The sequence below is a fragment of the Tinamus guttatus genome, unplaced genomic scaffold (genome assembly GCF_059628265.1).
Source record: "Tinamus guttatus ecotype Peru unplaced genomic scaffold, ASM5962826v1 Tinamus_guttatus_pri_ptg000119l, whole genome shotgun sequence".
Classification (NCBI taxonomy): Eukaryota; Metazoa; Chordata; class Aves; order Tinamiformes; family Tinamidae; genus Tinamus; species Tinamus guttatus.
The window spans coordinates 2,797,210-2,820,069 of record NW_028288653.1 but is presented as its reverse complement, the minus strand read 5'-3'; the positions used below and the strand labels follow the sequence as shown (position 1 = coordinate 2,820,069).

At 38.3% G+C, this 22,860-nt stretch overlaps 1 protein-coding gene across 1 annotated transcript in view; it reads left to right on the top strand.

Annotated features, from left to right (window-relative positions):
• Nucleotides 1-398: 398 nt before the first annotated feature.
• Nucleotides 399-22,860, top strand: part of DPY19L1 (dpy-19 like C-mannosyltransferase 1) — a 44,324-nt gene continuing 21,862 nt past the window's right edge. Inside the window, exons 1-9 of the mRNA XM_088521366.1 lie at nt 399-701; nt 1,134-1,202; nt 5,499-5,523; nt 6,807-6,894; nt 7,466-7,603; nt 9,164-9,284; nt 10,839-10,932; nt 17,136-17,193; nt 21,814-21,905. Of these exons, the coding sequence (XP_088377492.1) occupies nt 443-701; nt 1,134-1,202; nt 5,499-5,523; nt 6,807-6,894; nt 7,466-7,603; nt 9,164-9,284; nt 10,839-10,932; nt 17,136-17,193; nt 21,814-21,905 (944 nt within the window). The 5' untranslated portion in view covers nt 399-442. The remainder of the gene's footprint in view (nt 702-1,133; nt 1,203-5,498; nt 5,524-6,806; nt 6,895-7,465; nt 7,604-9,163; nt 9,285-10,838; nt 10,933-17,135; nt 17,194-21,813; nt 21,906-22,860) is intronic.

The window sequence follows — 22,860 nt, the reverse complement described above, 5'->3', positions numbered from 1 at the left end:
AGCCGTGGGGCCGAAGGGGGCCAGAGCCAGGTCTCGCTCCGGCATCTTTCACAAACGACAAGGCGCAACCACAGGTGAGCCCCGCAAACCGGGAGTCCTGCGGGCGAAGCGCGGGGCGAGCGGGAGGAGGGAGGCACCGCTTCGCTGCGGGAGGCGGCGAGGGCGGGCGCCGGGCGGGTAACGGCTGCCCGCGGCCGTTACGCGGCGCGTGCGCGGGCGCGCGGCGGGAAGGGGCGGGAGCCGTTGGCCGCCCCGGCGGGGCGGGGCGGGACGGGACGGGGGCGGGGCCGCGCCCGCCGCGCGCCGCCCCCTCCCCACGTGGCCCCGCGGGCGGAGCGGGCGGTGGCGGCAGGAGCGGCGGCCGGCCGCCCCCTTCCTCCCCTCCCTCCCGCGCCGCTCCCGCCCCTCCAGGCCCGGCGGCGGCGGCGGGGACTATGCGGAGATGGCCGTGCAGACCCGAGGCAGGAACAAAGAGTCGCCGCCGCTCAAGCCCGGCCACCAGCAGCAGTCGCCGAGCGGCAGCCCGCGGGGCGGCCGCGGGCAGCGGGCGCTCTCGCCCGGCCGGCAGGGCGCCATGCGGAAGGGCGGCGGGCGGCGCGGGGCGCGCGGGGACCCGCCGCGAGGCGCCAAGGAGGCGGCCGAGGGGCTGCTGCGCCGCGGGCCCCGCGGGCTCGGGCGCCTCTGCGCCGAGCGGCTGCGAGGTGAGCGCGGCGGCGGGCGGGACGCGGCTGCCATTCGCCCCCCTGCCCCTTCCCGCCGCTCCCTCGTGGAGGCGGCAGCCCCGGGGCGGGCGTGGGTGGGAGGGTCCCCCCCTCGACAGCCCCTTCCGCGCCGGAGGGTCTCCCTGCTGCCCCCTGCCCGGCATCGCGAGGGGACCCCCGCGCCCCAAGCGCTTTTGGCCACCGCCGCGTCCCCCGGGCGAGCAACGGGAGCGCTGCCAACAGTTGCCCCGCGGCGTCTCGTGGCGCTGACCCGCTCGGTCGCCGTCCCCGGCCCGCGGGAAGTTTCTTGCCGCGGGTTTGAAAGCGCCGTGAAGGTGCTCGGCGGAACGCCTGGTGCTGCGGAGTCCGAGCAGGTTTCCCCTCGCGGAGGCCGCTCTAAGCGGATGCTACAAGTTTGTTTTCTCTCGGCAGTGTTTATCGAGCACAAGAAGGCCTTCATATTAAAAGCTGATGGCAAGATATGGCTCACGCTTGTTTCAGGCAAGTAGGAGGGATGCCCTGGGGTGAAAAACTCTTCACTTCTTTTGGTCTGAATCGAAATATACTTAGAAATTTAGTTTAAAAAAGAGCATAGCTCCTATTGTAAAGAGAGAGGAAATTACTTCCTACTTGTTATTTTTTTTAAGCTGCTATTACGGGAGTTGATGTGCCAGGACATTGGTAGGAAAGTGAATATCTAAATGAGGTCTATGGATCTCTTCTAGTCAGTCATTAACTTCTAGACAAGACATTGAACACTGACTGTTATTCACTAGTGTAATCACAAGAGCTTTTTTTTTGTGTGTGTGTGTGAGGATTATTGTTGGAAGAAGATATAACGATGGGGAGGGAGTGTAAATTTGAAGGTCATCATAACTGGAAATATTTGGGAGTAAACAACAAAATTGCTAATGGCCACACTATCGGAAAGAAGCATCTGTAATTTTTGCCAAAGTAAATGCACAGTGTGCTCCTAAAGTTAACAAATGTTAAATAATGCCATGTTTAGTAGATTCATAATTAGATGTACTCTTAAAATTGTTATATGAAAACACTGTCAGAGTATTCCAAGTATGCTAGTGGTCTTAATGACACTGCCAGGAGTTCTTTTTGCCGGAGGAGTCTCTTTCAATTTGATGAATTACATTGCAAAGTTGTAGCAGAGAAATAATTCATAGTTTACAAACTAATTGATAAGTTGTTCATGAATTGTTTTCCCCGTTTATGCTGCATCTCTTAGACTAGTGGTTATTTAAATGACATGAAAATGTAGTCGAAAAGACCAAATGGTCAAAAATTCAAACTTTCCTGTGATTGATATGTGAGAACAGATTAGGCAGACAGCCTTATAATTTTTGGAGTTTACATGTGGCTATGAAAGCCCAATAACTAATTGAATGCTTCATGAAGCTATTTACAATTTTTAGGAGCAAAGCTTTTGCAAATAGTAAACTATGTAAATACGCTAAATATTAAATAGTATTTTTGGCAGCTTTTAGTGATAGCTGGATTTCGGTTTTGTTGTTTGTTCTGAAAGCTTAAACAAAGACTTTTAAAATACAGAGACTCACATGTTCGAATAATTTTTTGTTGTAGTGTTTAGTGTTAGTATTGGGCACTACAATAACTTTGCTGGATTTTCCAGTTATTTTTTCTTGTACAGAAATTTGACCAATGTTAATCTTTTCTTATGTCCATTGAATTGAGGCCTAGTTCTCAGAGACATCCTTTCCAGAACCTCGCAATGAAATACTTTGAATAAGGTGCAAAAGCAGTCAGTCCTCCTTATACTTTCTTCCTTTTTACCAGTTCTACTGTATTCCTGTATAGCCACTTTTGAGGCTTGCTAGGTATTAAGCAGTTTTTAGCATGTGTTGTGCTACAGTGTCTCAGCGATAGCCCTCTTTATGAGTGAGTTCGATATGTTACATCTTCTTTTAAGAAGCATTTCTCTTTTTGGTTTTCAATTTCCGAATTACTATGTGCCATTTATATTGCCTGTCATTCATATTGCCTGTCTTAGAACAGGACATAAGCGAAAACGGAAAATCAAGAGAGTCAAGGATCAGATTTTACTCAACAGCTTTAACAGTTTGCAAAAAAATTGGTCTCACGATTCTGTTGGATGAGAAAATATCATTAGCAAAATAAAGTACAAAGCAGTTCTAGCACCAGGACTCTCTAGAGTTTCTCTTCTTCCCACTTCTTCCGTCCTTCTCCCGGTAAGGACATCAGGGAGGTTAGAGGATGGTAATGTAAGAGAGCTGCTCACATGTTTCTCTGCAGAAACTTGCTCGCTGTGAGCTTGGATGCAGACTTCTAAAGTAGATTGTAGATCTGTACTTGTGGTTTGAGTCTATGAAAGGTGCACATTGTCTCTTGAAATGTAAATAATGACATCAATTGCTTTGTGATTACAAAGGGTTTTCTTTATATATATGCAACAAAGAGTGATATTGTGAAGCTGAATAAAATGTATATGAAGTTCTTCTGAGTAATTGATTGAAGGTATTTACAGTTATTTCACTGACTTTAAACAAAACATTTACAGAAGGGAAAAATCAAATTTAAACATATTTATTTTCTTTATGAAATAAGTGACACCTTTGGATCTGAATTGTAATTTCAGGATAAATATATAATTTAACTCTAACATAAATACACTTTGTATTTTGGTTCATTTGATATCTCTTGAAATCGAGATAATGAATAGTGCTAGTTGTGAGTGTACATCCTGTCCTTACTGTATAGACTTTCCTAACATGTAATCTGTCTTGAATTTTATTTTACTGTATTTGAGATGTATGTGTATATGTGCATGAGAAATATATATATATATATATATATATATTTCTGCATCTAATCTTATGGGAAAGATAACCTTAAAATATTTCTGGAAATAAAGTAATGCATTATTTGCTTTTGTCTGGATGTCACATTCAGTAAGTAATAGTTAAGAAAAGGAATGAACTGTTCCATTTCTGTCCACACAGTTATTCTGAAACAAGTTTGTGTACTTAATACAGATTATTACATTGTTGATAAAGCTAACTTGCTTACTTGGAATTCCACATATCTTATCTACTGTACTGAAAAATGTATTTTCAGCTTCTCCATGAGAACTGATGTAATTGTCCTTAATATAAAACAACTGCAGCTCACTGAAAATTTAATTGTGAGCTCAGTGATTTTTTTTTTCTATAAACTATGTGTAAAAATGTAAACTTTTCAATATAAGGCTGTTGAATTCATTCTGTAACTGAAATTTGGGCCTCTATTTGATAAAATTGCTTCAGTGAGCTGAAAAGGGAGTTTTCCAAGCTGTGTTGTGTTAGCTTAGCTACTCTATGAAATATGTAACTTTAAGTAAATGTTCTCCTGTTAGTTGTAAAGGGACGTAGTCTAGACTCATTCCTCTCGTGCAGTGCTTTTCTTGTTTATCGCCCATGATTGCTCAGTTAATATTAAAAATTGAGATTTGCAAAGGTGGCTGGTTACATTGTCAACTGCACTGACGACGATGATAAGAGGTGCTACCTGTGATGGAGGCAGCAACAGTTCCTGACACATTTTCTTTTGGGCAGTATATAGCTGGGAAGTAAGAATACATTGTCCACCCTTCTTTAACATAATTTTAGTCTTCTTGCAAAGCTGTTCTCTTCCTTTTGTTCCTGCTGCTTGCCATAAGCAGACCACCTTGCACCTGTAACACAGGCACCTTATGAACTCAGGTGTGTTCACGAACCCTCTCTCTCTTGCATCGCTGTGCAAGTGCTTTACTTCTGCTAAATGGATGTGCCCACAGCTTTTCCCCTTGCACGGCGTACGCACGCGCGGCTGTGCTCTCGGGTGTGAGGGCTGCTGAAGGGCAGTGCCTGTCAGCACCATGGAGAGGGGCTTGGTGCTCAGCACCTTTGTGCCTCCAGTGGGCCAGGAGCAGGAAGGTTGGTGCCCTCATGTCTTTCTCCTCACTCCTAGTAGCCCCTCTGGCTAAGATGGCCCTTCAGAAGCACATATACTTTCTTGGGTTGAAGGCAACCAGTCTACCTGACTTGCCCTTGGCAGAGAACCACTGGGTGCTTAGAGAGCAACCCAGACCCCTTGGGTCTAGGGGGAGCACCATGATTCACTCTGTCTTTAATGCCTAACTTTGATACATCCCTCTTACTAGGAGGGTGAGCTCTGGATACCTTGTGAATGCTGCCCATTCCTGCTCTCTGTGGATCTTGTCATGCTCAAGAAGTTAGAGACCTGGACTGTTTACCCACAGCTTCATCAGCGTCTATTATTTCTGTTCCTCCTTCAACTTGCCGCACTTATTCTCTGCCACAGTAATCAGTGACAAATCAGTGACAGTGCAAACTGTTTCAGAATAGACAAATGGTGTGTTATTAGGTAGTGGTTCCACCATCTTTAGGAATTAGATAATAGCCTCAAATAGATTTACGTTGATATCCTAAAAATATGCTGCCTATAACTTGTAATTGCTTATACTCAGCCTTATTTCTTGATAGGTGAAACAGATCTATTACAATCTAAACAATCTGTTTGAGTGTTTCAGGGTACAGGTGACACCATCAACCCTTGCTTAATGCCATCAGCATAACTTTAGATCTTCCGAGTTAGCCAAAAATGTTAATTCAGATGCTCCTATATCTTTGCTCCTTTGGAGACTGAGTACGTTTTATGTACTTAGCTCAGGCTCTGAACTAGTAGTGTAATTGCTTCTAAAAACATGTTTTTATGTTCTGTGATTTTAACATTTAAGTAACTTGACACTTTTTGTTTTCTTTACAGCTGCTTTTGCTGGAGTTGTACATTGGTAAGCTTATATTTATTGACTGAGAGTAATATGATATTTTAAAATAAAAATGTCATTTTGACTTTTACCCAGATTAACTATGGAGATTATTTGTCTTTCATCTCTACACCAAATTGTAATCTCTGAGATCATTAATTCTGTTCTTTTGTAGTTGACTTAAAAGGTTTCTTAAGGCTGTTCAGCCAAGAGTGAAACTTCCTTTCCCAGTGGAAAGTGTTGCATGGCTATCCAAGTTCAGGTGCATTTCTACTAGTAGACCTTGAGCTGATTTTGAGGGTCCAGGTTAAATCCTTTCAGCTTTTATCCTACATTCTGTTTATTTACGTTTTTACATTTTGCTTTCATTCTTAGCTTAGCATCATGTTTCCTACTCTCTCATAAGAGAGGTCTGGCAAATACCTTTTTTGTGCAGAAGAGTGTCCTTTCAACTGCTTTTTGTCAGCATAATCCTTGTGTTTCAGGTTCAATTCCAATCCTTACCCTCTGTTTTTGTAGTAGAGACCTGGCGTAGAATGGCTTCTACAGTGATTTTTCCCTGAGCTGTGCTTGCAGAGATAAAAAGTAACAGATGCTGCTACTCTGTTTTTGCTTTCTGTCTGAAGAAGAACTAACCATTGTTGTAGTCTGTTTCTTGCAAATTCCTGCCCAAAAGTAGAAGCATTTGCCTTTTTTTTTCCCCATGCTTTTTAGAGATAAAACTTAGAATTTGCAAATAATTATGGAAGCAAAACTTGCATTTTTTCTGATTTTTTTTAAATTTTTTCATAGCTGCCTCTTTATTTAAATTTAAATTAGCACGTATCTTTATAGTGGCAGGGAATTGCATTATAAAACAAGTCAGGAAACAGTTTTATGGAGAAAGCACGCAGTATGTGCATGTAGTATCTCCACTAGTTGTTAATCTGTCCTTTTCATTGTCCTTGTTTTCATTTGTATTTTCTTTCTTACAGTATAGACTTCTGAGTTTTGGAGGCATTGAAAGTTTGATTAGCTCATTGCACTTAAGTGAAAATGCTTTGCAATATTTTATAGCTAATTATATGATAGGACTTAATAAATGGCCTATAGTTTCATGGGTTTTTTGCCTGTTTTGCTTTGTTGGTTTGTTTTTTCTTTTAAAATACTCAGAACAGAGTTCTTGCAGTATCTGAGTAAAACACCAGTTTATAAGTGTATTTAGGTAGGCAGTTGTTTGCACGATATTTCCTGATATGGGTCACATACTACAGGTTCTTAAATGTTTTATTCCTTTTTAATTATTAGGCTTTTTGCTTCTTTAACAGGTGTCATATAACAACTCTTTTTGAAAATGACCGTCACTTTTCTCACCTGTCAACGCTGGAAAGAGAAATGGCTTTTCGCACCGAAATGGTTAGATTACCTTTTTAACAAAAATTCAGTGATCGGCAAACTTCTGTCCATAATCTTGTGATCATGGACCTTCCAAAATTTCGTAATCCTTTCTCTGTGATTGCACTTTTATCCTTAGAGTAATTGTATGTGTTATAATGTGAATGTATCTCTTCAAATAATTTGCTTAAAGTACAATTTAAAAATACGATTCTAAAGGACGTAAAATACAAAACTATGAGTATCCCAGAACATACTTTCAATTACAACTGTTATTTAGCAATTTTTTAAAAAATTGCTTTATTCATTAATAAATTTTTCATATGTATGCATCTTTTTTGCAGCTTTTTTATTTTGGGAATTGTGCAATACTGTGCTAGTGTACATTGCTGCCAAAAAGAGAGATTTTCAGATGAGCCGAGGTGGAAGGAAGCCCACCTTGCTCTTATCAATAGTAGAAGACATTTGGAAATCTTGAATGATTTTGTCCTATAATGAAAAATTGCGTTTAAAAATGAAGCCCATCTACATGACAGTTCATGAAGTAGAAATGACCTCTTTAATTCTAAATAATAATTCTTTATTTTTGTAGGGTCTTTACTATTCATACTTCAAGACTATTGTTGAGGCACCTTCATTTTTGAATGGAGTATGGGCAATTATGAATGACAAACTAACTGAATATCCTTTAGTGATTAACACTCTACAGAGGTTCAATCTTTATCCAGAGGTAAGCCATGTTTTGAAAAGTGTGCCTTCTGAGAAGTCTTTGGTTTCTTTAAATTTTTTATAAGTTTGTAAGAAACCTTACAAGCTGTTATGGATAGTTACAATTCTAAGAGTTCATTTATGCCCGATAATATATGAATGCTCGCTATGTAGTAATTATTCATCCCTAAAGTTGCAGTCAAATTTTGTGCGTTTGTGTTTCTTTTTTATTCTTTTAGGGAAAGTGAAGTTCTTGTTCTTATTTTAACACCCAAGGGCTTGTGTCCTAGTACCAAAATATTTGTTTTTCTCCCTCTTACTGTTATGAAATGTGGTGATGCACACACTTTTGCCTGTGTGTCTCAGGCATTTTGAAAAGGAAAACTTCCTTTGATTAATTTACTTTAGTGTAACTATGTATGTCAATAATAACTTAGTTTTTAAGGAGCCATGAAATAATAATGCAATTGCTGTAATTGCTAGGTATTAGCTTTTATACTTATTCCCCTGCTCTGAAACAGAGCTTCTTCCAGGAATTTACACTACTTGTATACAGTAGTTTCATTTGTTTTGTTGCGTTCCTCTGGAACAGCTAAATGTTGCTGACTACTGCTTCAGTATCACTGCTTTTTAATGCAAAAGAGGTTTTAACTCAACTTTAAAAATGTAATCTTAGGAACAACTGCCTTATTTGAATGATATATTTTTTTTTCTTTGTTAAAAAATGTATTGGCTTCGGCTACAAACTGACATAAAAAACAAAGGTATCTGATAAAATGATTTTCCTCTAACTGAATTATCAGTAGCAGAATTAAAGATGTCTTAGTAAACTGGATGATGAACTCAACATTATCTGACTGATAACCCCAGTGATAAAACTTTCCAAACTGTCTAATTAGGATGGTCACCTTACTTATTTATGAGGTCTATAAAGTCTTTAATGTCCTGATGGAATAACTTGATAATATTACTAGTGTCTTTGTCATGAAGTGAATCTTAGTCTTTCTATATATAAAACAGTGATGTCATCTTTGTCAAGTGTTGAGATTTGTATTGCTTATTATTATAATAACAATAATACCTTTGCACCGAAAATGGAAGTGCTATCTTATACTACATATAAAGCCTCTCTAACATGCACTTAAATTTAACCTATCAAAGTTTATATGAGTTGAAATCCTAAATATCTAAACCATTAATATTCTTGCTAGGTCAAGAACTTTTTACTTGGCTTTAATTCAATTAGGCTATCTGTCCTCTGTCAACAGAACTTAGAATTTTAACCTCTAATATACCAAAATGGTTCAAAAGTAAATCTTCTATAGAATATTGAAATATACCAGTTTTTCCAAATACTTCAGTTTGATGGCTGAAATAATTACTATTCTAGCACAGGCAAAATTTAAGTCTCTTAGTATTTGGTCTGTGTTGGGTGCTTTTAGTGAATTGTGCTCCACAATGCTTAGTTTTTTGGGTAAATTTTAAGCTTGAAAAAATATTGTGCATGAGGTCCAGTTGTCATGAAATGTTACCTAGTCTCAAAGTTCCTTTTTAGAAACTTTATATCCTGTTTTGCTCATAGGTGGTCCTCGCGAGCTGGTACCGCGTGTACACTACAGTTATGGATTACCTGAGCGTTCCCACAAAGATGTGCTGGACGGTGAACAGAGGCACAGGGCTTAGCCCTGTGGAAAGCTGTGAGGGTGAGCTGTGCTTTGGTCTGGTTGCTTCCTGGAAAAATGTAGTCGTGACTTTGCACATTTTGGAAGGATTATTCCAAATAATATTTGGATATTTGGAAGGATATTCCTTTGATAGGTATTTATCACTATCTGCTTTAATTTTGCTGAGCCTTTGTTTCAGGCAGTTTAACAACATATGAGATGAGCACAAAAGAGGGTACTTATAAAAAATATCAGGGGTGAAAATGTGGCCTTTGCCTATTAGATAGCAGCTTCAATCCAGGTAGAACTCCTATACTGTATTTCACAGATGAAGTCTGAGCCTTCATAGTCTTGGGTTGCTATAAAGAACAAAGTGTCACTAAATGTAGTCAAAGGTCACTGGAGATATAGTAACTTTTTTTTTGTAGATTCTGAAGAATCTGCAGTTTGGAATCTTAACATTTTGGATTCTTCCCCTCTGTATTTCTTTCCCAAGCCAGAACTTGAGGGAAGAGGAGAAAAGAAAGGGAAAACACGAGGCTGCCTTTTGATGCATACCTTCTGTAGTGATTCTGCTGGGAGAATCTTCCTAATATTTAGTCACAGAATTATGGTTCTGATGTCAAAGCTTGGATGCTGCCACTTGTTTGTTTTCTCTTTTTTTTCCCCCATAGTAAAAAGAGTGCTGATACTGGCTTGTCAAGTTTTATGTGATAAAAGTACCTTGCCCAGAAACACCGTTGTGTTGTTTTATAGTCAGTTATAGCTAAATGATAAAAGGTAGTTTGTGAAGCTATTTCATTTTATCACTTAACATGTCACTGCTTAAAGACATTTTAATATTTTTCCATTGCACAAAGGCTATAAGCCCCGAACCCTTCATCTTCTCTTATTTTGTCAGAAGCAGTAATAGTGAAAAAATTATAACTTATCTTCTCTTTTTTGGAAGAAGTGAGAAGGAAGAACTTTTTTAAGACTTCCATGTTTGGTGGACACATTGTCATCTTAAAGAACTGTCTTCCTGTGTTTTTTAGCAAAACTGAATAATCATTTCTGCAGTTTGAGCTGTGGGGTCTTGTTAGAGCCTCTGTAGTGAATATGGGGTTTTATGCTGTACAGTTGCAGTGATTAGAGCCAGGAGGGTTAAAAAATAACGGAAAAGAGAAGAGTAATAGGCATGGGAACACAAAATGTTTGTAAATACATAAGTGGAAAGCTTTGCGTTTTTGGAGGAACTCTTCATTCCTGATGAAACTAAGTGAAGAGCATTTGTGGTGCAGCGAGTACTCATGCTTATCTCCAATACATTTATTTTTAATGCTCATTTCTTTGTTTATGCTGACTGCTCAAAAGCGGTGTCTCTATCCCCTTTTTTAGGAGTGTAATCCTCTGATTTAGTCACCCTAATAATCTTGGTGATGCTTTTTTGCATCTTTTTTGCTTTTTTGCTTTTCAGCAAAATCTTTTTTGCTTTTCAGTTTTTGTAGATATAGTAGTCTGCTATGTGCCATATTATGCTGACTTGGTTATGGTTTTCAAACAGTATAAGCTTTCATATATCTTGGCAGTGTGTGCTAACTGTTTGTTTGTTAGGGCTGGGGGACCCGGCTTCCTTTTATGTTGCTGTGATTTTTCTTTTGAATGGATTAATGATGTCGCTGTTCTTCATATATGGCACATACCTAAGGTAAGGCTGCTGTGACTAAATTATTTAACACTGGTTGTCGGGTTTTGTAATAAAATCTTTAAAAGTGAAAAATAAAATGTTTTGATGGCATGTTGTTATTTGTTTGTGTTAATAATAGTGTATTTTATTACAGTATACATTGTCTTGAAGCTTTACTTGAGACAGAGAGGCTGGTTGATTAAAACTAATGATGGTTCTTTGCCTGAAGTCATATTGCATTTGATTCATTTTTAACTTAACTGAGAAGGGAAAATATTCTAAGTGAATGTATTTTTTTTTTTTTTTTGCAGGCATTTGTATACACTTCTCCTTTTCTGTGAATTCCTTGTTTCAGTTTCTGTCTTTAATTTTCAGGAACCATAATACACTGTCATATGAAAATAGGTTTTACAGTCACAGAAAAAACGGAAAAAAAAACACTTTTACAATTCTATTTTCATATGCCAGTGGTGCAAAAATGAAAAAGTGTGCTATATTTTTCTCTAAGAAATGTGAACTTTATTTCCCTTCCTTGCCTGGCTTCACTCTGCTGTGTTCTGTTCTTGCTCTCTCTGAAGCATGTGCTGATTCTGAAGAGAGCTGAAAGTTCGCACAAGGAATAGTGCAGGGCAGGAACCCAAGGTGGCAGTGAAAAGAGGAAGGTGCCAATGGAGGGCATTTAGGGGCATAGTTTGTCTGTTTGTGTTTCTTAATGCAGGGTATGAACACCTCATGCTTCAGGGAAGTAAATAAACTTTGAATATTAGTATCATTATTGTCAACCTTGTTTTAAGGAAGATGTTTAGAAATCAACATTTCATAGTAATGTCATTGAAAAGTGAAAAGCCATTTTCTCTTAAATTCAGAGTACTGTACGTTAGGATGTGTTTTATATAAATATTCCTCTTGTAAAAATATATAAAGTGTTGAAAGCAATTTAATTTTAAATACAAATGATTTGCAGTGTAGGTAGTTAAGGTGATTAGAATATAAATACAATTCTTCCAAGGTATAAGGCACTAGCTGACTAGACAGTTTCCTGCCTATAGTTTTATGGTGTTATGTATTTATTCTGAAGTCATAATTGGATACCTGATTTAGATAACTGCTTAGTCCTTATGGCAGTTTAAAAGTTCCTCTTAGTTAAGGAACCCCAGGATAATTAGATATTTCCATAGATAATTAGATATTTCCATAAGGTGTGAAAAAAACCAACACACCATTGCAGAGCCATCTAATTTTAATACACTGAAGTAGGTAACATACGTGCTGGCAAGTGGCAAGTCTCCTTCCTAAAACTGTTTTGTTTCTGCTATGGCTTTTGAAGGGCTTTTTTGTTGCATGAATTATTTGATCATGGGAGAATATAATATTCTAACATTTCATCCCTGAATTGGTTCTCAGCAATATCTCTGGTATTGTTGTGTGTAATTGTTCTTCCTCTACTTTTTCTCACCGTATGTGTTCATGGAGCATGTACTTTATTTTCATTTCAGCCTTTGCTTACTATTAATGTCCTCACAACCTTGATGAGGGATGGGAGGTGAAAGGATTGTGGAAGACCATGTTGTTGCCTTAGTTTTCCAAATTAGCATGTGCTCCCTGTTCTCTATAGTGAGCCTGATCAAGGAGTTAACTAGAAAATAGCAGAAAACTAGTTGTTTTGGTAGATTTTTTTTTTCTGCCTATTTAGCTTCCTTGTTTAGTTCTCCACCAGATTAGAAGATTACCAGACATGGAAGTGTGTGGCCAACTATGAAAAGGGGCAGAACCATCCTTTTCACCAGCAGCTGATGCTGAGTTGGCTTAGCGGCAACATGAAACTGTAACTGTTGTTTATGGAAGGCGCTTGGGAATTTTCTAGTGTGATGCAAATTAGCGTCGAGCTCTGGAAAGGTCTGATAATTAACAAACAACATAGGTAATTGAAGCAGTATGCTGAGAACTCATGCTCCTTTCTGGACAAAGGACTTGCATTTGGATGATAAATATGGTATGAAATCTAAGGGTCTTTTACTGTTAGCAAATAATGTTTCTAGTTCAATCTTGCCTATGCCCCTCCCTGAAATATGCAGTGTATTTTCCTCTTCTGGGAAACGGTGCTGACAAGCATCACTATTTTTGCTTACACATTTTCTCATCTTTTCTCATGTAGTAAAATTCTGATCCCTTGCAGAGGCCAATGACTTTAAGGCACTCGCAGTACAATTAAGATCTAGCATGCCAGGCTTGAAGGTTTTGTCGGAAAGTTAACCGTTAGCATAATCCTTGAGTATTTTGTGAGCATGCATGCGTACATCCATAAATTTTTAGCTTGCTCTAAGACTTAAGATTAAAGAACATTGCTTTAATCATTCTGTTTTTCTGGGTTGATGCTTTCAGTATTTGTGGAACTAAAGGTTTTGTGCCATGTGCAAGAATGCACGTTTCCTAGAGATTGTTCTAGCACATGGCTGATATCTTTAATTCTCAGATATTGTCCCCAGAAATCACTGATACTCTTTGACCTGTGTATTAGTGATGGGCGAAGGATCTGAGGGAATGTGAGCATATTTTAAAATATAACAGCTGGCTGACACTTTTGTTTAGTAGCAGAAGTGGTAGTTGATCTCAGATTTATCTTTTTATTTGCAATTTAACCTTTCTTGCATATTGCTATGGAGCAAACAATTACACAGATCAACGATAAGAACTTTGAAACTAACGAGCTATTTACTTTCCTTTTTGTGTTTTCTGACTAACTGTGCATTGAAACACTCTGGAAGGTTAAGTTTACTTACAATTAACTAGTCAGAATGAGATGTCTCAGCCGAGACAGATTTAAGAAAGTAATTCTAATAGATGAAGTCATGCACTGCTAATAAACAGCACCTTTTCAGTGATCTGACACTGAATGCCTGGACAAGAGAGCAAGAAAGGTAGGAATAGTTTCTTTTCAGATGCAGGTTTGGGGATTTTTTTTTTCCAATTCTTAAGATTTATGAAAGTGTGCTTAGTTGCCTGTAGATTCTTTTATCATCAGACTCTTAAAGGGCTCAGGGTTTTTTTTTTTTTTTTTTTAAATAAACTTTTAATTGTAGAGTCTTCATCACTTTTATTTATATGGCCATTCTGTTTACTTTTCTGTCAAGTTAAACTAGAATCTTTGAAACAAAAGCAAGATGCACACCAGTAAAGCCCTAAGGCAAATACAATTCTTGAATACATAAATGCAGTAGCAATGTAGTAACTGAAAAATATATTATGGAGTACTTCAGCAGTTAGAGTTAGTAGTGCTATTGCACTTGCTCTTTCTCTCTCTTTAAATCAAATCACTTAAGCTATGCAAGATGAGTACTTATAATAACCGTACTGGCTTTCGCTTTCCTAACTTTAGAAGAGTGTTTGCATTTAAATGAATATCATAGCTAAAGGATGTTGTTTCTTTTAATCACCTTTTTTGGGGAAAAAAAAAAGTTTTTCTACTAAGTCACAGGTATCCTAATGCTATGGTGTGATGTGAAAGGGCCATGCTGTTATATGTCTGTGTTGTCATCCTCCTGCACAAATTAAATCTTACATATTATGTGTCATGCACACTCTTCCTGTATTATTTTAGACTGAGTGCTGGCACTTCAGTATCAGAAATTTGCTTTAGTACACGGGAGGAACACTGATGCTGTTTTAAACTTAATTCTTTCTTAATGCATATATATTTTTCATTTCTTCCTTTCCTGCTTTCAAATATTAGCATTAAGCATACCATAGTTTTTCTTTCGAATATTATATAGTAATACTCTCTTTAGGTCTCATCCTATGGGATGCAGCATGAAATTCACTATTATACCCCAACTGTACTGTACTGTGGTTCTGACTGAATTTTATTTCCATGGTGTTATTTTGGCATAGAGCTGGAAAACACTGGATTACTCTTCTGTTCTTCTATTAGGCAAATTTAAAATCAGCAAGAGCTTGTTCAAGTAAAATGTGCATATTGCAAAATGGTCACTAACATGCAAATCTGGCAATAGGTGTTATCGGCAGGTTTGGGTTTTTTTGTGACTTTGTTTTTAAAATGCAATGTTCATTGCAAGCCTGTATTGTAAATATGAAGCAGTTTCCATGTAAGTAATTTATTTACAATTTTGAATTTTATGTTCTTTGTTGGCAGCAAAAATCAATGAGATGAATACTAGACCGATGGCTAGAATAAACCATACATTTATCTTATTGTTGCTGAATTTGTTGGTTGAAATGTGTGAGTTTACCATCTCTGAGAATTGGTGCTTTGTTTTCAGAGTATGTAGCATTTAAAAAAAATCTACAATATATCAAGTGTAGAAATAAAGCTGGAATATCAGTGTAGAGGAGTAAAGGCACATTCTTGTTAATCACTGTAAAGCTTTTGGAAAAGCTAAGGTAGAAGAATATTGCTTGCGTGAAGGCAATGTTCTGTAAGGGAGAGAGCGACCTGAGGAAAGGCTGCTCTTTCCCACTTCCCCCTCCAGTTTTCCTGGCCGTTGCTATTCAAAGCCTACAGAGAAAGTGACAGCATCTGTCTTAAGAGCTTAGACAGAGCTTAGAGCTAGCTGTGAAACAGAGACCTATCAAAAGCAGCAGGGAGAGGAAGCAGAGTTGAGGAAAAAGTAGGTGTGTGTGGAAAGGTAGCGAGAAGAATGCAGTGCCGGAGGTAGCAGAGAGAGATGAAGGATGCATTTTTTTTTTTTCCAGAGGTAAGTGAGCAGCATAGGAAACAGAACGCTAGGCCACACTCGGCAGTCTGCAGGTGTGCATGGGAGCGAGCAGCACAGGAGGAATGTGGTGGCTTAGCCCTGCTACTGGATGTGATTATGGCTTTACAGGCTTTATCCATGTGGGTTAGGAGCCTGTAGCTCCCTCCAGGCCATCTCCATTCTCCTAGTGCTAGTCTGGAAAGGTGCACGTGGGGAAGCTTAGGGAGAGCAATGTCACCAGTTGGTAGGCTCCGAAGCAAAGGTGAGGTACAAGAGCTCCCTTCCGCTTCTTTCCGTAGCGAGTGGAAATGAGAGCACCCTGCGACGTGGGCTAGTGAGGATGGACTAGTGAGGAAATATGGGCGCACGCAGTTAGGACAGAGCACTGTGAGCAGCTGGTATTTTACTTGCTTGTGCAGTGAGTCTGGGGAAGAAATCCTGGTTCACTTGTATGGACGGGATAGAGAAGAGGAGCAGTGTCTGTTCCAGCCTTGTGGCAAGAGGCAGGGGTAGGATACGCAGCGCAAGTGCCGATCCAGTGCTCAAGGGCAGCTTTTAAGAGAGAACAGCTGCTATTAGAGTGCTGGCTCCTAATGCCCAGTAATGATTTGGTAATGCAGTCGCTTAGCAGTAGTGCCCTTGCTTGCAGAGAAATTTCTTTGCCTTATGCCTCGGAATATGGATAACTACAAATCTAGTCAAAACGGGAACCTTATCTAGTGCTGTTTTGAGGTGGGAAGAATGTAAGTGCTATTTTTCTTCTTAGCATTGACTCCAATGTGCTAATTAGTTGACAAGTAAACTTGATTTGTTCAGAAACCTATAAAAATCCTTAGGTCAAAGGCTAAAAAAAACCTTATGCCAATGTTACAGTATTTCATATAAGAATTAAATTGTATGTTACACTGGCTATGGTACATGGGCTCATGTTTAAGTATGTTTTTGAATTTGCCTGATTTGAATACCCTATCATAGACTTTGGTTCAGACCAAAAATTGCAAAGATGCTCGAACTTTGGATGATGAGGCATGCATCTTTTAAGGTCCCCTTCTCAACAGCTTTGGGAAGAAATATCCCATTTCTATTGCGTGGCATTCAGGAAAATGCTCAGCACTTCCCAAATCCAAGCTATAAGTATGTCAAAATGAAGGCCATAGAGAGTAGGGCTCACTGCTATTTCTGATGCAGTGATCAAAACTGAAGTGTGTGACAGTGGTAACCATTCTGCTAGTTGTTTCTCTTGGAATTCTGAAATATTCTGCAGAAAGGAGCTGATCCGTGAGGAATAGTCCGTTCTGAAATAAGCACTAGTTGACCAGCTAGTTCATATTTGTGTTGCATCCTAGATTGCTTCCCCTGGATGCATGAAATAATATTTTTCCCCCTATAAACTTTGAATACACTTGAGAATGTGGCCACGGATTCTAACTTCACTGTGTGTAGCCGCATTTCTGAAGTAACATTGGTTATTACAAGATTTTGCTGTATTTATTTTTCATGTTCTTTTCACAGTGGGAGCCGCCTTGGAGGCCTCGTTACTGTGATATGTTACTTTTTCAACCATGGAGAGGTAGGTCTCTCTATTTTTTTTTCTTTGATTAAGCTAGGTGTCACTTCATTAGATATAGTGATATTGCTTGTCTATTCTGGGGTTGATAATTTATAGTACTGTCTAATGTGTCCTCTTAGATACAAAAATGAGATTTAGAAGGAAAACATTTGTATTCTGTTTGTCTGTTTGGGACATCTAACCGGAGTAAATACCATACTTGAGCTCTGATATAATTTCTCTGGACTAATTCTTTAATGAGAGATAAGAAACACTGAAACTAAGAAAAAAATAGTGTTATCTCGCCTAACTTGATTAATTAATGATCTTCTGCTAAACCTTGACTGATAGTGTTCTTATTATTATACCATCAGAATACTATCAAATTTATTGAAACCCTTCAGTAAGTCAAATTAAGTATGCTTTTATAGAATGTATGTGAAATTCCTTGAAACCTGTGTTTTAAAGAGAAGAAACTGTGAGGGAAGAAAATTTTATACCAATACATTTGTGCAACTGACATCTTAGTAGCACAGTGACTTTAAGTTTCAAAATGTCAGAAGTTTTTATTTCTGTCCTCATTGCAAGTGTAACTGGACTAAATGTACTATATGAACTGTATGAAAATGGGGATTTTTCTGTATATTACCATATGTTTTATCAGAAATTCATAAATATTAAAAAGGACTGTAGTACTACTTTCAAATGATCTACTGCTATATCTTGATATAATATGTAAGATTTATAAACAAAATACATATATACAGTAGTCTAATGCTAAACATATTTAGAAAGTCGTTTGAATCAGGAAAAGAAAAGAAAGCTTTCCACCTAGTATGTCGTCTTCTGCTCCCAGCCAGTGTTGTTCTTGTCAATGTGCTTGTGTGCCCTTGGGCAGTATTTTTCTGTCTCTTTTTTTTGAAATATGCAATCTATTTTATTTAAAATATAGCAGAACTGTGAAATTTGTTGTCTAGATGGAAATGAAATATGTTATGATTTTGTTAAGAGTTAAATCTTCATTTTGTTTTCTTAGTTTACTGAGATGAACTTTATAGAGATCTCTGAGTAGTAACAGAATATATCTGTACGTTATAGAATGAAAAATTCCTTTACTTAAGATAAGCTTTTGTTCCAAAACAAAAATTTTCTTGGTGAAATAGCTAATTTAAAGTTTAATTTGAAATGTTTTTCTCTAATCCTTTGTGCAGAGTTTTTGACTATGGATATTAACTGTCTGGAAGAAGTCAGATAAATGTTAGTGTTTCTAAACTTTTTTTATGCTGTAAGTGCTTGCAGATTTTTGCATGGGTTTCCGTTCTTACTAATACCCTTCTGGAAGTGAATTCAATATTTTTATCATTTGCCAGAAGATACTGCTAGAGCATATGCTGTTTTGCTGAACATGTGAAGGTGATAAACTGTAGCTTTGCAAAGGAGCAGGCTGGAAGCGTCCAAGATAGTGGTAGCAATATTGAAGCATTTGCTTCACTGTGGTGCAGTCAGTTCTCTGACATGGGTGGCTGGACTTGGGGAGAAGACCCAGATCCTGCGGGTATTTGGGACACGGGCATCGCACCATGCCGATAAGGACAGCTGTCCTGGGGCTTACGCGGGGCCTCAGGATGGCAACTGATTGAGTCTCACCTGTGGGCTGAGATTTCTGGGAAGGAAGGAGGGCTTTACAGCACCTCGTCAGGTAACTCTGGGAATTTGGTATGCTGTTTGGTCTGTGGGAATGATTTTGCATGTGGAGTGAGACTGTTTCCTGCAAGACTGCTTCCTGTAACTCAAAGTAGAGGGCTGAGCTGCAAGACTCTGCTTGGCTGGAGAGTCTTGTTAGCTCAGACTTCATGCCCTGTGAAAGAGGCTAACCTGGAGTTTAGCTGCAGTATGTTTTGATTTGTGTGCTTGTGTTTAATATGTTTTAACGATGGCAAACCCAGGGAAACCTGATGTGCTTATACTTGCAAGAAAGCTAGTTTACATACTTGGTAACCTATCCACCCATGATTTAGTGTTACTTTCCAAATATAGATAAATAACACTGGTCGCACTAGTCTATATGCTGGTAAGGTAAAGATTCATTTTTATGGTTGTAAATCCTCACCATTTCCCTCCCCCCAACTTTTCTTTTTTCCTATTATCAAATATTTGATTTATTAATCAAATGTTGCTATACTCTTGAAAAATGAAAAATATAATCCTGATAGTTCTAAGACAGTGTAGTCTTTTTGTCAATAACTTTTTTTAAGTAACCATGTCTTTCAATCAGCTGAAGAGAGCATGTCACCTTTATATTGATGAAAAGCATGTTTTAATAGCCCTCAGGATGCACATGTTAGAGAGAAGCCTGTTAGACTCTAAGGTTTACGTTTGATAAGTGTGACTGTCTTCTTTCCATTTATTTTACACTTTTAGTTTAAGATTTATAAAATAGCAAACAGTAAACAGTGAATGTTGCAATACTGCTTCTCATGAACTTCTTTGGTGAAGCAACACTAAAAATGTTTCTAATGTTATGGGAATTGGAAGGGTTATCTACTTATTGAGCTCAATCCCTGCTATCTGAACATTGCATGCTGTCAGCTCTCATAAATATATCATGATCCATGTTAGAATGAGTAAGTTTTTATGCTGTAGTAGCGAAGAACTTTCTTGTGACTTTTAGCCTGAATCTCTTGATGATCATTCTAAACCCATTTGTTTGTATGTTGACCTCTACTAGAAACATTTTTTCCTACAATGCTTATATCATAAAATATTTACAGACACAATGTTATCCCCTGTCAGGCTCCACGTAAGTTTTTTGGAGTAAGCAAAACCCTTCGATGTTTCTGCTCTTCAGATAGGATCTCCAGGATCACAGTTCTGGTACCAGTTCTGTTCCACCTCTTCTAGTTGATCTTCCCTGCAGTTCGTGAACAGTTGTCTTTTCAGCAGTCTTCTCCAGGGCTTATATTACCATCCATCTAGGCATTTTCCTTTCAGCTGAAGTGTGGGGTTTTTTTTAATGATTACGCCTATGCTTAATTGGTTTTATTTACTTATTAGTTCATTTATTTTTTCCACTGTCAGTCTTGAATTGAATGTAAAAAAATGATGTGCAGGGATTTATGGTTTTTTTGTTTTGTTTTTGTTTTTACCATTTGAATTGTTTTATTTGTTCTGGAATATATTGTACTAACTGATCACAGATATGACACAGGCATGAATAGCATTTCAGATTATGAAGGAGAGTAATTTTAGGCTCCTGCTGGCAGTGCTTACGTGTTTCCTGGCTGCAGCCTCAGTGACACTGATCCTGCAGAGACAAATCACTTAATAATGAATAAGGAGAATGGGCAATACTGTTGCGTAGAACAGCTTTATGTAAGAAAAGCTGCAGGAATGTGTAGTTAGTCCTTCAAAGCATACTGAGCAATCTTGCAAGAAATGTTGAGTGCAAAACTGTAAGCATGATTCTCTCTGTTGCAAAGGTACATAAATACAAACCAGATGATGGTAAATAAATGAGGTAAATACAAAGATGATTTTTCAAAGTGTTTCTTTTTTTTTCCCTAAATATTAGCAGAAAACCCCATATGTGATAGCTACATAGTGGGAATCCAAGCTTTTCTCCAGCTTTGTCATGGATTTTAGATGATTGTATTTCCTTCATCCAGACTTGTGATTTTTTACAACAGTTTCTATATGAAATATAATATTCTTTGGATCAACTGTTTATGCATCTGAATGAACATTCTATGTAAAATTGAAAAAAATACGAACCATTATTTGTGTAGATATATTAATTGAAAATGGAAATGGAGTGCAATGTGCTAAAACTTAAAGTTTAGTAGTTTTTGATGGTAAGCACCATCTCCAAATCTTTCAGGAAAAATTGAATATGAAGAGTGAAGATGACAATTAAGTATCCAAGCTGTTTGCCATGGACCCCCCAAAATTAATGAAAAAGCTATTCAATGGATCTTGTTTCATTTTTCTTTGCATCATTAGGGTTAAAGAGTAAAGGGTATAAGCCAGTATAGCTCTGGAAGAGCTTAGACTCATTGCTGAATTTAACTGGCTGACAGGACAGCTACAAATTTTGTGCTTTCTATGTTGTTGCTGCTGGAAATATAAAATGCTTATAGCCTAGAGAACTCTAGCATAATGAAGAGTAATGAGGAGCGTGTTGATTTATCCTTCACATCCTCTTGCCACACGCTCTGTCTGTGGCAAGTTACTGCCTGAATTTCAGAATGGTTTTGGTTACCTGAATGACTTTGGTTACCTGAATTTCAGCAGAAACGTCAACAAGCAGCCACTTTCATGACCTTTCTTCTGTGATGCTACCTAGCTGTAACATATAATTTTGGAAAAGCAATAATCTCTTTAAATTTTCATATTTCAGGAGAATGAGCCTACAGTAACAGTCTGAAAAAACAGTACATCGTAGACTTCAAATCTGAAAGCTGCTTCCTTTGTCCTTCCCTTTCCTGCTTCCTAGTATGTTGCTTTTTTAGCTTACGAGTTAAAAGCTCATCTTGTTTGGTTTTGCTCTATTGAAGTGTCAGTAGTCCTTCACTTTGAAAAACAAATGCATTGCTTTCTGGAAATATAGCAGCAAGCATCAGCTAACCCACTTCTTATTTTTAGTGTACTCGTGTCATGTGGACTCCACCTCTTCGTGAAAGTTTCTCATACCCATTCCTTGTTCTTCAGATGTTGCTTTTGACCTATATTCTCAGGTACCTTTCAGTTTATACTTAGCTATTTACAATTATTTTAAAAATGAATGTCACAGGGCATTATTTGAATACTATATTTTGCAAATTGAGTCTTCGTTGTGCATTATCAGTTATTACTAGTTCCAGTGCCCTTGTATGCTGCAACAGTGGTATCGTTAGCACAGAAACTTTCTTGTGACTGTATATAGAGCAGACAGTGCACCAGAACTGCAGTCATATTACTCATTTGTTAAGAGGCAGAGCAATACAGTTTCAAGATTTGCTGGCAAATGCATATGTGAACTACAAATCCGAATTGTCAGTGGACTGCTCCCTAATGGGAAGCTGTCCACTGATATTCCATTGCCTTAGTTTTGTTCCTCTTAAAGAGTGTTGGTTTGGTTGCACTTAGAATATGACTATGTTATGCAATAGAAGATGCTATAGGTACCTATACGTATGCTCAGGCAGCTCTCTCTGAGTTTGAGCTCCAGCTTTTAGAGCAGTCTCATTACATTAATGCAAGGATGCTCTTGAGGTCATATGCCTTGCTTCACAGTGGTTGCTTTTAGCTTGCAACTTGCTTAGGTGACTATTTTGCCTCTAATTTGAAAAATAAGCATGATACTTGAGGGTTTTTTTGCCCAGCTCCTTGCTTTTAGATTCTCGGTGTGCTTGTGATTTCACTCAACTTTGTATTTGCACCTTAGATTTTCTTTTTTCAGATCATGCTGATTTGTGGTCATTGATGATTAAAACAAACCTATATTTTACTAACCTCTTATTTTTAGGTGGCGCTAAAGATACATACTGTCTAGAAAAATATTTTGAGCAGCAGTTTATAAACTGCTTCTAAATGGATTCTGTATTAGAATGGCACCTATTCATGTAATGCTTATTTCTAAAGTGTAAGATCAAACAAAAAGATAAAAAAAACCCTGCCCTTTCAAGTTAGGGCAATCAGAGTGTATGCATT